Below are 16,146 nucleotides of genomic sequence, written 5' to 3'. Positions count from 1 at the left end.
GGCAGCTTGGGATATCCAGAGTCACCAGGCACTGGCTGTCCTTACTCAGTGAACTTCTTTACTTGGCTTAATAGATGAATTATGGGCTTTACAAAATTACATACAGAATATTTTAATAAAATGCATCGTAAATCAGTGAATTTTGCCATTCTGCAGGTCAGGTTAGGACATGGAAGCTGTAACAAATATTGGTGGACAAAGATGGCTCTGTGTTTTGAGAGAAGAAAAAAAAATAAATAAAGGCCTCTGGCATAGAGAAAGATCCCCCAAAGTAATTGTTTCCTGCTTCCTGGCCTTCTCATTCAAAAATATTTTAAGTAGACAGTCTTATTAGGGTAGTCTTAGCCTCAGAAGTGACTGTGCAAAAGTGTCTTATCTAATGGTATTATTTTGAGAAGAAGCATGATTTTGTTCTGGGTATTCTGTTGATTTAGTGCTGTTAGATTTGTAATGCTACCATCATTACTAAAATATTTCTGCCTCTCTTATTAATACCACCATAGTTTGCCTCTCAGTTCTAATCCCTGGTGTTTGTACAATGCTGATGTAGACTAAACAATTAACAGAGTGAGCTTAATATGACATTCAGAACCTGTGCTGAAGACACTTGGGAACATAAAACACAGCTCTGTTATCAGGCTGAATTTTCAGTCAGACCAAGCTCACAGACTAAGCAGTTTGATCGACAGAATGTTTAAATACAGTAAAAACATAGATTTGAAAATAACGTCCTTCAGAGTCTCACTTAGAATTATTTGTTCTATGGATATGGAGCCAAAAATGCACTGAACGTGTTGCCAGGTAGTCCATACAGCTGTACCTTAATTCCTTGTCATTCTCGAGTGCCTTGTGGCCACTGAGGTGGCCCTGGGGACGACTACTCCTGTGCTGCTAAGAATGCATTCTTTGCTTTGGGCAGGGAGTGTACATGGGTAGGGAGGAGATGAATGCAGTATATGTGTATGAAATAATTTCCCTTTTTCCTCTGAAAAGTAAAGTGGTTGGAAAAACCTAAGAGATCACATGACAATGAGAAAACCTGTTTCCTTATACAGTGAGTCACCTAGCGAAGAACTGAGGTGCTTATCTAAAACTTGATCCTTCCTTGAAATAAACAGGTTTGGTTTTTTTTAGTGCACAGAGGTGTGAAGATATTTAAAACTATTTTTGAGTCTCTCCTATATCATGAAAGCTTTTGAAAGAAAGGAAGGTGATCAGGTGAAAGTGATTTATTCATGTTTCATCATGCATATGCACCAGATGTGAATAACCTCTTCTATAATTATACTAATATAATACTATAATACTAATATAATAGCTGTCTTAATCTAAATAGCTGAAAATTATTTGGAATTCCAGTGTTAACCACATTGGAGAAGGGATTATTCCTTTAATAATATAATAATATGTAATAATCTTATTTTGGTTGCAATTCTGGTGGTTTTGCTTAGGTGTTCAGTATCGTCCAAGGTAGACAAACCACACCTTCTAAAAATAGCCTTCGTTAGCAGCATGTGTTTCTTCTTAAAGTAGATGATTATAAGAATGTGTCTACTATCTCTGCTGATATTATTAATTTACATTCACTGTGTGCACACACAAAATATATTCTAGTGGGTGTTCCCACCCAGAAATGTGTCTGATGTGTTATTTTTAACATTAAGTGAAACTGGATCAGAAATAATAACTTTCTTCCTTTTCAATAGGTTTTCGAAAAATAAGTCTGGATGATCTGCGGAAGGCTTATATTGTGAAAGATGTGCAGCAGTATATTCTGCATCGTTTAGATCAGGAAGAAGCACTGAGACAACATCTCACAAAAGAAACTGCAGAAATGCTGAATCAGCTTCACATCAAAAGCAGCGGTTGCTTTCTGTATCTGGAACGTGTCCTAGATGGAGTTGTGGAGAATTTTATTATGTTACGAGAGATCCGAGATATTCCAGGAACCTTAAATGGCCTCTACCTTTGGCTCTGTCAGAGACTTTTTGTGAGAAAACAATTTGCAAAGGTCCAGCCTATTCTTAATGTAATTCTTGCAGCCTGCAGGCCACTAACCACCACGGAATTGTATCATGCAGTGTGGACCAAAAATATGACGCTGACAATGGAAGACTTTCAACGCAAGTTGGATGTCCTGTCAAAAGTCCTTGTTGATGGACTTGGAAATACAAAAATCTTGTTTCATTACAGTTTTGCAGAATGGTTGCTAGACGTGAAGCACTGTACGCAGAAATACTTGTGTAATGCAGCAGAGGGACACAGAATGCTGGCGATGAGTTACACTTGCCGAGCAAAGGATTTAACACCATTAGAAGCTCAAGAGTTTGCGTTACATCTCATTAATTCAAATTTACAGTTAGAGACTTCAGAGCTGGCTTTGTGGATGATATGGAATGGCACACCTGTCAAAGACTCCCTGTCCACCTTAATCCCTAAAGAACAAGAAGTATTACAGCTGCTGATAAAAGCTGGTGCTCATGTCAACAGTGAAGATGACCGCACGTCTTGCATTGTTCGGCAGGCTCTGGAGAGGGAGGATTCCATTCGCACCTTGTTGGACAACGGAGCGTCAGTAAACCAGTGCGATTCCAACGGGAGAACGCTCTTGGCCAACGCGGCGTACAGCGGCAACCTCGATGTCGTTAACTTGCTGGTTTCAAGGGGAGCAGATTTAGAGATAGAAGATGCTCACGGGCAAACAGCACTTACCTTAGCTGCTCGGCAGGGACACACCAAGGTTGTCAATTGCTTGATCGGGTGTGGGGCTAACGTTAACCACACTGATCATGATGGCTGGACGGCACTGCGCTCTGCAGCCTGGGGCGGGCACACTGAGGTGGTTTCTGCCCTCCTTTATGCTGGAGTCAAAGTGGACTGTGCAGATGCTGACAGTCGAACAGCGCTGAGAGCAGCAGCTTGGGGGGGACATGAAGATATCGTGCTGAATCTGCTTCAACATGGTGCTGAAGTTAACAAAGCCGATAATGAGGGCAGAACAGCTTTGATTGCAGCCGCATACATGGGACATAAAGAAATTGTGGAGCACCTGCTGGACCATGGTGCAGAGGTAAACCATGAGGATGTGGATGGAAGGACTGCGCTGTCTGTTGCTGCACTTTGTGTACCAGCCAGTAAGGGACATGCCTCAGTGGTTAGTCTTCTGATTGACCGTGGTGCTGAAGTTGACCATTGCGATAAAGATGGCATGACTCCACTGCTGGTAGCTGCTTATGAAGGACATGTAGATGTTGTTGATCTCCTTTTAGAAGGAGGAGCTGATGTTGATCACACAGACAACAATGGTCGTACACCACTTCTGGCAGCAGCCTCCATGGGCCATGCTTCAGTTGTGAATACCCTTTTATTTTGGGGTGCAGCTGTTGATAGCATTGATAGCGAAGGGAGGACAGTTCTGAGCATTGCCTCTGCACAAGGCAATGTTGAAGTAGTACGGACTCTGCTGGACAGGGGGCTGGATGAAAACCATAGAGATGATGCGGGCTGGACACCTTTGCACATGGCAGCTTTTGAAGGTCACAGGTTGATATGTGAAGCTCTTATAGAACAAGGTGCTAGAACAAATGAAATTGATAATGATGGCCGTATACCTTTCATATTAGCTGCACAAGAAGGTCACTATGATTGTGTGCAGATATTGTTGGAAAATAAATCCAACATTGATCATAGAGGCTATGATGGGAGAAATGCTCTCCGGGTTGCTGCATTAGAAGGTCACAGAGATATAGTTGAACTGCTGCTCAGCCATGGAGCAGATGTAAACTACAAAGATGCTGATGGCCGTCCAACACTTTATATCTTAGCATTAGAAAACCAGCTTACAATGGCTGAGTATTTTTTAGAAAATGGTGCAAACGTCGAGGCAAGTGATGCTGAAGGAAGAACAGCACTCCATGTTTCCTGCTGGCAGGGCCATTTGGAGATGGTACAGGTGCTGATAACGTACCATGCTGATGTGAATGCTGCAGATAATGAGAAGAGATCTGCTTTGCAGTCTGCTGCATGGCAAGGTCATGTGAAGGTAGTGCAGCTTCTCATTGAGCATGGAGCTCTTGTTGATCATACATGTAATCAAGGTGCTACTGGACTCTGCATTGCAGCCCAAGAAGGGCATATTGATGTTGTCCAGATACTACTGGAGCATGGTGCTGATCCAAATCATGCAGACCAGTTTGGGCGCACTGCTATGCGTGTTGCAGCTAAAAATGGACACTCTCAGATTATTAAATTACTGGAAAAATATGGTGCATCTACTCTGAATGGTTGTACTCCGTCTCCGGTCCACACAATGGAGCAAAAACCCTTACAGTCAGTCTCTTCTAAAATGCAGTCCTTAACCATGAAGTCCAATAGTTCAGGGAGTACTGGTGGAGATATGCAGCCTAGTATGCGTGGCTTATCTAATGGACCTGCTCATGCCTTCAGCTCTCCTTCAGAGTCACCCGATTCCACAGTTGACCGTCAGAAGTCATCTTTATCAAATAATTCCCTGAAAAGTTCCAAAAACTCTTCTCTCCGCACCACATCGTCGACCGCGACTGCTCAGACAGTGCCTATCGATAGTTTCCACAGCCTGTCCTTCACAGAGCAAATACAGCAGCATTCCCTGCCACGCAGCAGAAGCAGGCAGTCTATTGTTTCTCCTTCTTCCACAACCCATTCCCTAAGTCAAAACCATAATTCACCAAGTAGTGAATTTGAATGGAGCCAGGTAAAACCTAGTTTGAAATCAACTAAAGCTAACAAAGGGGGGAAAACGGACAACTCCAGCAAGTCTGGGTCAGCTGGGAAAAAAATAAAACAAAGTAGTTCCTCCCAACCAAAAGTCCTAGAGTATGAAATGACTCAGTTTGATAAACGAGTACCTATTGCCAAATCTGGGACAAGTGTGCCACTCAAATCAATGCCAGTAGAGACACAATGCAAAATTTTGGTCCCACCAGCTCAACAAGAAGTTGGTCGATCTCAGCAGCAATTCCTGATTCATCAACAGAGCGGAGAACAGAAGAAGAGAAATGGAATCATGACAAATCCAAATTACCATCTTCAGAGCAATCAGGTTTTTCTCGGTAGGGTTTCTGTCCCACGAACAGTGCAGGATAGAGGGCATCAGGAAGTACTGGAAGGTTATCCTCCCGCCGAGACAGAACTCAGCCTTAAGCAAGCCTTAAAACTGCAGATTGAAGGTAGCGACCCAAGCTTCAACTACAAGAAGGAAACACCATTATAAAAGGTAATTTCTCTAGTCCCAAAGGAAGTAAATGTGTGCATTTCATCATGTGCATTTTTTAAACACTAAAATTACTTTTCATTGTTGTTTATCACCATAATTGCTTTCTTAATGAAATCTGTAAATATTAAAATCTTAATCTGGCAAGTACTTGTTTTGCTGCTGTGTAAAAAGCATCAGCTGTAGAGGAATGGTCACAAACTGGAACACAAGGGGTTCAACCTGTACATCAGGACTTCTTCACTGTGAGGGTGGCAGACCACTGGAACAGGCTGCCCAGGGAGGTTGTGGAGTCTCCTTTGCTGGAGACATTAAAACCTGTCTGGACATGTTCCTGTGTGAGCTACTCTAGGTGATCCAGCTACTAGGGGTTTGGAGTAGATGATTTCAGAGGTCCCTTCCAATTGGATCACCATCATATTTTCTGTTGAATTCTGATTGTTCAAATCCTACCCTGCTGTCTTTGATATGACTGAATAAAACAGCAAGTTTCATGTGGCATTGATTTGGAATTTTCAAGCGTAAGGACAGCTGGGAATTTTAATATGTGATATTTTCAGATACAGTAATCATTTCATTATTTACAGAAAAGCTTTTCAGGGAGCTTCTGATGAGGCTTCTTACAGACAACAACTTTTGTGAATTTGGATCTTAAATGTGAAATCTCAGTAGCATAATTATCTACAAATTAAGAAGTTAAAATATTAAAGTAAAACTTTATATTTCTGTTACTGTGAAAGTAACCCTGCTATAAAAGAGATGGCATTCCTCAGAGCAAGATTAGAATCTTACACCAATTTTCTGACCAATCTGTAGTTCTTAATCAGTGGAGTTCATTTAGATTTCTCAATTTCTCTCTTATACTGAATTTTAAGCTGACAAAGAAATTTTTTGTAGCTTTTTCAGACCTGGACTGTCTGCAAATCAGCTGAACTAGAAATATATTTTTCCCTCTTCCTGATGAGCTGCATCTTTTTAAGGGTATTGGGAATATGTTAATAATTAATAGACTTTCTATTTGAATTTCAAAGGAGCAGCATCTTTATGAAATGTATGCGCATCTTTTATTTGATTATTTTTGAAAGCGTGGTTTTTGTTTGTGTAAATGCTGCATTTTTGACAGATCAGACTGCTGCTCTTTAGAACAAGAATGTTCTTGCTTGCTGACTTGGTTCTGCTGCAAGTCATCAGAGACTGCAGCTTTCCAGGACAATCAGGTGGTGCTGAATCCAGAAATGGGAGGTTTTCAGCTGTCAAAAACACACAAGAGTTTTTCCCAACATATCCTGGAAATGGATTTCACTTTAATGGAACACATCTCTCTAGATGTAGCTGAGGTCTCTTGTGAATTGCAGAGCGTTACAATATTTTGCAAGATTTCAAGATGTTTCCTTGGGGTTGGCATTGGGGTTCAGTTAAAACATTTAAAACAATACAGTGTTTCAAAAAGCTAAATACTAGAGCCTGCACATCTGTAAAATCCAAACATTAGCAAAGGGTCAGGTGAGCTGTGGGGCAGCGAAAGTGAAACACAGGGGCAGCAGGAGCAGACATAGAGAGAAATAAGCAGGTGAAAGAGAACGGACCCTAAGTTTTCCTGAAAGTCAAAAGGACTTTAGATTCCCACAGTTCTACATTGTGTCCAAACAGGATTTAAATTTATTTGTAATTTTTTCCTGCTTCCATAAAACATATTAAAACGTATAGTTAAGAATTTTTATTTCTTAACTCTTCTGTACAAGCACCTAATATTCAGTACTTGCTTTTGTGTTACACTTTATTGGAAATAAATTGTGTGGTTCTGACATAGGAGGTACTGATTTGGCCTGACCTGTCATCAAAAGACTAATTTTTAGGAGTTTTCAATCTTTATTGATTTTAAAATATAAACAAAACATGTAAAAAAAATTGAGCGTCTCACATACAATTTTGAAACCCGAATTGGGCTTTGCTTTATCTGGAACAAATAGTGCTTTATTGAGAAGTCAGAGGATTTCTCTGTGAAGTACTTGTTTAGGCAAGTGGCTAAGCCTGTGAAGTGATGAGTGACTACATAGTTCCTTTTGCTTTTTCTCTAACAGTTTTTCATAGCTTCATTTTAAATGTGGAAGTTTAAAACAATTTAGTGTGGATTCTGAGTTGCTTGGTGCAGGCTATAATTTACCTCCTCTTTTGCCAAGTCTCAAGCACAAAAAGAGTGATTTCCCTGACCAGGGAATAGATTAGTCACCTGTGGAGAATCCCATCAGAAACACTCTACTGGAGCACCGGAGGAGCAGCTTCCCTTCCCTGGCTGCTGCTTCCGAGCTCAATTCGGGAAGCTCTCCTGCTGTGGGGGCCTTGTAGCTGCTTTGGATGATAGAGAGCACAGGGAATCAATCATGGGATTTGAGTTAGGCAGGAAATACTTTTAGTCCTCGGTATGTTGTGTGCTTTTAATTAGAAATGAGTTTGCTCTCTCGGACAGCACTGTTCATATAATGGAGCATTTCAAAACTTAGTGTTTCTGTTTGGTGCTTTCAGGCCAATCCCACGATGTGATGAACAGAAGCGCTTCTGCTCCGGAGGACTGGTCAGCTGGCTGGGATGAAAGCATACAATGCTTGTTGAGTCCACCTAGAAATTCAAGAATGTGGTTCCTACAGTACAGTTACCTTAATTACTGTAATGTGCCTACATTTTCAGGCTGCCTTCTCAGTATAACCCTCCATGCTTCAAAAAATGAATTTTGTGTACTTCGTATTTAATACACAGAATGAGCACTTTTTTTTTCTTTTTTTTTAAATTGCAGAAAGATAATATGCTGTATTTCCCTGACAACATCTGAAAATGGTAAGAACAAGAAATTCTGATTTCCTATTCCAGAAAGCTTGGTAGAGGTGCATGTGCCACAGTGAACTGTGTATGGAAAGGCAGCGCTTTTTGTGTTTATTTTCCTGTGGCTAAAGAAAATAAGCAAGCAGTTTGTCACATTTACATTGTTGTAATGTATGGTCACTTCCCTGTGTACTTCAAAAAGTTCTCTCCAGAAATACCAGTCTTGGAACAGTATTTTATAAATACTGTACTTTTGTGTTGTCTGTGTAAAAGCTGTTCAGTGGTAACAAAGGAGTCGGACTGCAACCATCTGCAGTATCTTTGGGATTTTTATCCCAAAAAATCTGGTACTGCAGCACCAAATCTGGATGGCAGACTGTGACCACTGAAAGCAATAAGCAAATGTAGTCTTGGACACCTGATCTTAAATAGCCTCCGTTACTGTTATGGTAATGAGGTAACTGAATATGGGTATGCTTTAGGTGCTAAGGTAAAAGGTCTGATCCTGCTTTTATGTATTTCTTTATACGTTAGAAACAGCTCTTTCTTTTTTCCAAGTTAAAGTACTGTATTGAGAATGGCAGTAAAACAAACCATGGAAAATACAGATGCTTTGTTGATGAAGCTGAGAGAATATATGGTGAGAGCACAGTGGAAAGCAAACGGTTAGTTATATTCTTGTCTGGGGAGTACAGAGATTCCTGAGTTAGCCCTGTCCCGAGACAATAACTCGTTAAAGCACAAACTTGTATGAATGTGGTTACTGCTTCTGATGGATTAGGTAGAGCCGATGTGAGTGTCTCTGTACTTGGAGCATGGTTAATCAGCAGCCTGGATAGTCTGTCTAGGAATAATGGAAAGCTGGTTCCCCATTCTTACACCAGAAGAATCGTACTTATATGAAAGAGAGCAAAATCAAGGCTATTGTTATGAAAGTGAACAGTATGAATTTTTCCTTTGAATGTGCACATCTCACTTGCACAGCTCTGTGAGTGATAAAATGAAACAAGTGGGTTATTTTCTCCTAGAAATGCAAGCTATATTCTGCTATTCACCATTACACAGCCTTGCTCTTTAGAAAATAAGCCTATTTTTGTATGTGAGTATTTCTTCTAAAGGCTTGGGATTCATCTTTTTCAAACACTAATTCTGATCATTCCACAAAGAAGATGATAGAAAGCTGAGGTTATTTTCATAGAGGATTAATTAGATGTATGGCTATCCTTAAATTTTGATGAATGGCCCCTGGATGTATATGTAGTGCATATTATGAGGCACTAAAGGGCTCAGTGTCTCGTTATTATTGTTAACAATCATCAGAACTTTTTTTTTTTAATGTCTTGCACCTCCATTCTTATTTGCTTCTTACTAAATGTAAAAAGAATCTTTTGTAGTCAGGCATTCAGCATATAGTAAAAGTAGATGTTAGAAGTTGACACACAGCAATATTGATTACTCTGAATGTTTCATATATTGAATTTCTTGTCCCTGTGGGACAATTATAAAATAAACATAACAGGAGTCTGGCAGAATGGCCTTAAGAGGGTTAGTGGCTCAGTAAAAAGAGAGTACCAAAATGTTCTCAGCAAACTCGTTCTGAACCTCAAGTACAGTAAGTTTGCAATACTGTGCAAGAATACAACTTTTCTTAGTTCTTAGATGTATGTTTTGTTCCGTAGAAAGGGATCCCTGAATGCCGACATTTTTCTACTGACCTTGACTGTCACTGGGGTTATATTTATTTAATTTTATTGTGTTGTTATTAATTGCACCTTGTGGACAGAGGACGTAAAAATATGGCCAGTTTCACAAGGGGCCACAACTTATAGATAGCCTGATGGGTTTTGTGTGAGTAATATTTACATTTGAAACAGTTGCTGGGGATACCTCATATCCAAATCAACCTAAGGTAGACCTGTTGAAAATGTTTTCAGGATGACAGTTCTTAGAGATTTTGAGTATCACTTTGGAACAGAGCATGACTTGCTTGAAAACATCTACTTTCTCAGAATGTCTGTGTAATTCCCCGTTGCTGTTGCGTGTCATTTTTACTGTCAGCATTTGTGAGGGTTTTCTGTACAAAGAGAAGTTGCTGTTCCCCCGTTGTTCACTCTGTTGAGCTCTGCTCTTTCACATCTGTACAATCCAGTGGAGGTGAGTGGAGTTGCAGAGCTGTGGCTAAGCATGGTTTCTGCTGGTGATGTAGCAGTTCTCACAACCTCAAAACCCAGAATAAAACACAAATCCTGTTTCTCTTCATCCCATCTCATTGTTCCTTCCGAAGTCATCTCCACAAGACGTCTAAAATTCTTGATGGGAGAGCTAGGGAAGAAGACTGTTTTGTGGACGCGGATATCAATACTGTATGCATGTGGAAAAACTTCAGAAGAGAATTGCATTAAGAGACACAGAGGCACAATTGATGCATTTTCGTCTTCTCTGTGATCAGTATTGAAAACATTACCATTTATTTAAAAATGAAAAAGGTATTTTCCCTCAACAGTTACTCTGCTATGCAAATGTCTGTTATGCTTAATATTCCTCATCTCAACTCCTCAGTTAACTTGGTTTGCAGATAGACTGTTTTTCCTGCAGTGGGTTGTAAATAGCCTTTAATGTACATTGAATGAATTTCACATTGTAAAATTTTTATTTTATTCCTTGTATAATATTAAGCGAAAATCCCTGTGTATATGAAAGTGCATAATAAATATATTTGCTTTTCAGCAGACATCTAACTGTTTTAATTTTACTACCTCATTTCCTGGAACATTCCAGGAAAAGGTTATTAAACTTGATTAACATTGGTGTAGTACTTGGTGAAACACAATGTGTGTGTCCAGTAGACAGTCTAGCAAAACTCGGACCCCAACATGAATTCCTATGACCCTGCTTATCACTCAGCTCACCTTTTTCATGTTAATTTGAGTCAACCCTGAGCATCTGCAGGAGAAAATTCTGCCTTCTGCAGATGATGGTTCAGGTCTACCTGCCCGTATTCTGCTTCACACTGCTTCTAGCTGCTGGTGCTCATGGGTCCAGTGATACCTAAGATCAGGAGAGTCACAAACAAAATTGTCGGTAACCGTTGACTTGTTCTCTGTACATTTCTGTGGTTTCTCACAATAATTATTGACCTTCTTTTGTTAAGTTCTTTATGTCTGAAATAACAAAGTGTGAGATGCATTAGTTCAGTGGCTATTTTTCATTTAGACACAGAATCATTTTCGCTGAAGTAATCTTTGCGTAAGTCATACAACATTCTGGAGACACATTTTCGTCAGATAATCACTGTAATAATATTTAAATAAAATTATTCAACAACTGTTTTTAATCTCTTACTCTAGGGAATATATACGATCATGTTGAATAATGCTTCACATGTTCTGTGAGATCTCTATGATTTGGCTTGTGTATTACACGTATTTTCCAAAAGAAAGCTGGGACTGGTTGGCACAGTGAACTCTATAGCTTTTCAGTTGGAGGCCCTAAGAGAGACAGCAGCAAGAATTTGGCATTGATCTAAATCACAATCATTTTATGCTTCAAAGAGTCACAGAAATAAGGTATGGGACTGAGAAATCTACTTGGCAAATCATTTTATCATAGAAGACTCCAAATTTATATGTAGGTAGTGAAACAATTGACCTTTAGAATGAAAATCTAATTTACTGGTGTCCCAGAAAGCCCTACTGTTCCCACTTTTATTCTTGTAAATTTGTATTAGACCAGCCAAGTCACAGAACTACAATTACAGATAGATTTTAGGCTAGAGAAAAATAACATCTCATCAACTTCTGTGATAAAATCTTGCTTCTCTGAGAACTTGGTTTGTGTCCTGTAGCTGTTCTGATGGATTAAGAACGCAGTAAAGGATTTTGTGGTTTGGCTTAGGACTTTTTTTCCATCTCTGCCTCATGAGTTCATTTTGGACTCCCCACTCTGTTCTGTTGTTGCCTTTCGGGGCTTGTACCAGCATTTGTGTAGGGGACTGCCAGAGCTGCAATAGATATCACCATTGTCCTTCTGTATACTTGAAAAAACAGGAAATGGGGAGAGTGATGCAGAGAACTTCCAGGTGTGCCAGGTAGAGCTAATCAGAAAAATAATGGCCACTTCTTTGAATATGGAAGGTTTCAAGCAGTTACCTCTGGTTTAAGGGTTTATTTCAGTTGAAGCACAGTTTCAGAAGGGTGTTGGATCTCAAGTCGAGTTGATCTTTGCTGAAGGACTGTATTGATGCAGAACACAATCTGCTGTTTCTGAGTGGAAAAGTAAATTCTCTATGATAAACTTTCAGAAGCAAATGGGTTTACAAAGAAACAGGATGCAACTCAGTTTACTACCCTGTTTGGGAGGGCTAAAATCTTTACCTTCCAAGTCTGTAACTTGGAACTTGTTTGAAATTGTTCTTATTGCATGTTAGTCTGCTACAGAGGTGATTCTGTTTTCCTTGCTGTGGGTCTGTGTTAAATAGCCCAGGTTCTAGAAACCCTGGTCTTGGTCTGTTTATTATTCCTACATTTTTTTCATTATTTTTGTTTTTAAAAGATGATAGGTCACAGAGTTAAGATGACAAATCAGACTTGCATCATGTGGGTGAGCTGCTGCCCTTTAAACAGTGGTTTTGCATCTATGGTCTGCAAAACCCTCATGATTCATCAATGAATTTTAACGCCTTGATAAAAAGGTAACAAAAAGAAAAGCAAACCGACTATCAGACAGCTTGAATTCGTAAGGGGCCCTTAGGCATTTGCAAATCATAAAGCCTGATGTCTTATGTTTCAGCTAAAGAAGTTAGCTGAAGTGGGTTGGAAGAAAGAAATTTTGATTCGTGAGTTGGTTTGGGAGCAAATAAAAACACAATGAAGTTTGAAAGCTGTCCCAGGCACCTATTTCAGTTTCTCCAGCCAAAGCCTGGCAGTCAGATTATGATTTGATTTAAAGATCTAGTTTTATTTCTAATTAAGTTTTGCTCATTACAGACCTAGGATAAATCATACCACTTCCTCCTGAGGAACAGCACGTCTACATAGGCTGATATAAGTATATATATTATTTATTTTTCTGCATGCAAAGCTGGTATTTTCAGAAGAAAGAACACAGAAAAGTGTTAGTCAAATTAGCAGGCAAGGCATGTAATGGAAAGAACAAACCAGGATAAGTTAAAGTGGGTATATATAGCATTGCACAGGATTTCAGACTTCCCCTTTTTTTTTTTTTACTGCTGCAATGGTGATGATAGTTTACATTGCCAGATCTGTATTGAGAAAGTCTATTTTATTTGGAACTGCCAGGATGGTCAGGAAGAGGTTTTACAAGAATGCTTTGCAAGATGCTTGGTATCTTTATTAAAGGAGCTTGCCAGCAAGGGAACCACCCACTTCCCAATGACATTACATATTTCTTGGTGAAGTTGATACTCTTCAAATGCCAAGATTCCAGAAAGGAGAGTTTGGGGCACAAAACAGAATAAACTTTTGGGGTTTGGTGTTGTTTTTTTTTCCCCTCTTCTTTGATGTAACTTCCTTTGGGTCTGCATCTCCTAGGGAAAAGAGTTTTAGGATTTTTATTTTATTTTATTTTTAATTCAAAGCTTTATTTTTAGATGACAGAGAATGACCCTTTATTACCATTTATTCTGTCATCTTCCATTATGCTGGCTATTCAGTTTACCATTGTGTTTTGCCCAAGTACAAAACAATTCAATCTTATTCAGCAGTGTACCTGGAAAATATGCAATGCTACAGTGCTCAAGATTGCTTTAATAATGTTAATACTTACATTGCTGTTTTTCCACATCGCTCTTCTGGAAGGTGTTACTTCTCACCAGTAAATCCCCAAACCCTTTACAGCAAAGAGGAATACTGAGATAAGGAAATGTTTGCCCTGTCAGCCACTTAATAGGCCAAAAACAAAATCAGGAAAAGCCCCTGGGTCTCTCCCAGCACTAGACTGTTCTGCTGCCTTGAGTAACCTGTTGTCTGGCATTAACTCATCTCCTGCTTTTTTTAGCTGCTTTTTCTGCACTTGCAGCCCAAGTGGCTGGAGGCTCTCACAGCTGGGTGCTGCCAGCCCCTGCTCTTTGGCCAGTCATTGGAGCTGTGTCAGAGATGAGTCAGCTCTGATTTGGAGGCCTCTCAACCCGCAGATGTCAATTAAGTTGGGCAGAGGACAAACTCGCTGCATCTGCCCTGGGCTTGAGTAGCAGCGCACGTGGGAGATCCTCACTGAGCTCTGGGTGTAATCATGTACATTTTTGCTTCTGCAATCAGCTCTTTCAAAAGCTCCTCTTGAAAAAAATGAAAATAGGCTTGTCCAGGAACCTGTTTGACAGGTACTGAAAGACACCAGAGTTGTTCCAGCTTTGTGAGAAGCAATATCGAGCGTGCATCCCAGCCTTCGTGCTCTGGTGCCATTTTTCTACTGATGTAATACACTGAATTGAACGGAAGATAAAGCAACATGAATATTTCTATCTCTGGTGCCATTTAATGTCTCCCCAGTGCCTTGGTTTAGCTATCAGTCTTGTGACAAGTTAATGGGGTTGTCTGTTTCTGAAGGCTGTGGTTTGGTGGTATTCATGGTATTGAAAGACAAGATCTTTTATGAAGCTCTACTAAACTTCAAAGCTGGATAAGACCAAGCTGTCTGAATATCCTTCCAGTTAATTTTTTCTGAAAAGAGGAAGCAAAAAGCACCAGAATCATTGATATACCAGATTTGGTTGCGTGAGAGAAAACATGGCAGAGAGGACAGGTTTGTGTCATCTCAGAAGTGTTCAAAACACAATTTGCTCATTTTCACATCTAAAAAACTTTTACTAGAAGAAACCCAGATTATTAAGTGGATACATAATTAAGAGCAAAAGCCCTCATTTATCCTCAGGAGGTGTTCATTGCAGACCAGGGACAAGGCAAAAGTGTCTTTGCTCCAGCTCTATGTCAGTGTTTGTCTTGGTAACACCGTAGTTAATTCAGTCTTCTTGACTTCTGTTGAGATTCCCCACAAGAGGACTGGCTGGATTTGGCTTTGAAATTGTTTTTGCTAATTACTTTTTTACCATGTTAAATTAATTAACAAAATTATTCAGGGACATTCTTATTTACATGAGTTAGAGTCTCCCTCCTTAAGCAGTGACACCATTTTCCATAGCAGTGCTTCAAGAATGCAGGTCCCTTCACTTGGAGGAAAGGTAGCAGAGTCTGCACTAAATTGGTATTACAGGGCTTTTTGGCTCAAGGCTGCCAGCTCATTTACATGAAGCCTGCTTTTATGAAGGGTAAGTCTTTCCCGTTTGCCAAGATAGGATGATTAATTTAAGAAGAGCCATTTCAGGACATACCAGAAATTCATCCAGTCCAGCAATCTATCATTAGCAATGACCAATATCAAATAAAAGCAAAAGAGTATAAGGACAGGGCAAACTTTTAATGATTTTTCCTCTTAATGCTCTCCAGCAGTTTGTGGTTCGGGGTTTTCCAAACCCAAAGACAAAGTCTTTGTCTTTAATATTTTGTATCTTGGTCAATATTAACCAAATCAGCCAGGAACAAGTGACTGAGATGGAAAAAGCTTTGTAATTAAAAAAAAAAAAAAAAAAAATTGTTCTGTAAGGGTAAACTGAGCAATCAGTTACTGAAGACAAGTTTTAATCCCTAAGTACTTTTGTACCAGAGCTCTGTATGTAAAAAAAATAAAAAATCTTTTCTGGTACGGAATAAATGTGAAGCACTTGATACTAACATTATACAGTGCAGAAAGCAAAGATATTATTTGGGACGAAAGAACATCCTCACATCTGCTAAAAACCTGTTTTGCAACAAGCAAGAAAAAACATTGCACTACCCCAGATCCTTGTAGGGAAGTTAGCAGGTCTTTTTGCATAGACACAAGACAATCCCAAGAGCGAAAACATAAGTTATTTCTTCCTTATTACCTGTTAACAACATGAACAAACTTGAATATTGATTCATTGTCTCTTCAGCTAGTAGTTGAAGCCATCAGGTGTCAGTAATAAGAAATGTGTACTCTCCAAAATTAGTGTTTTCAAAATTAAAAGTGTGCACAAAGGGGAA

General features: G+C 39.5%; 1 protein-coding gene across 1 annotated transcript in view; it reads left to right on the top strand.

The window, feature by feature from the left end:
* Positions 1–10,794, top strand: part of ANKRD50 (ankyrin repeat domain containing 50) — a 42,922-nt gene extending 32,128 nt beyond the window's left edge. The window contains exons 4-5 of the mRNA XM_051618630.1: positions 1,707–5,254; positions 7,775–10,794. Of these exons, the coding sequence (XP_051474590.1) occupies positions 1,707–5,251 (3,545 nt within the window). The 3' untranslated portion in view covers positions 5,252–5,254; positions 7,775–10,794. The remainder of the gene's footprint in view (positions 1–1,706; positions 5,255–7,774) is intronic.
* The last annotated feature ends 5,352 nt before the right edge of the window (positions 10,795–16,146 follow it).

This window comes from Apus apus, chromosome 4, assembly GCF_020740795.1.
Source record: "Apus apus isolate bApuApu2 chromosome 4, bApuApu2.pri.cur, whole genome shotgun sequence".
In the NCBI taxonomy this organism is placed as follows: domain Eukaryota; kingdom Metazoa; phylum Chordata; class Aves; order Apodiformes; family Apodidae; genus Apus; species Apus apus.
This window is presented reverse-complemented; position numbering and strand designations above follow the sequence as displayed.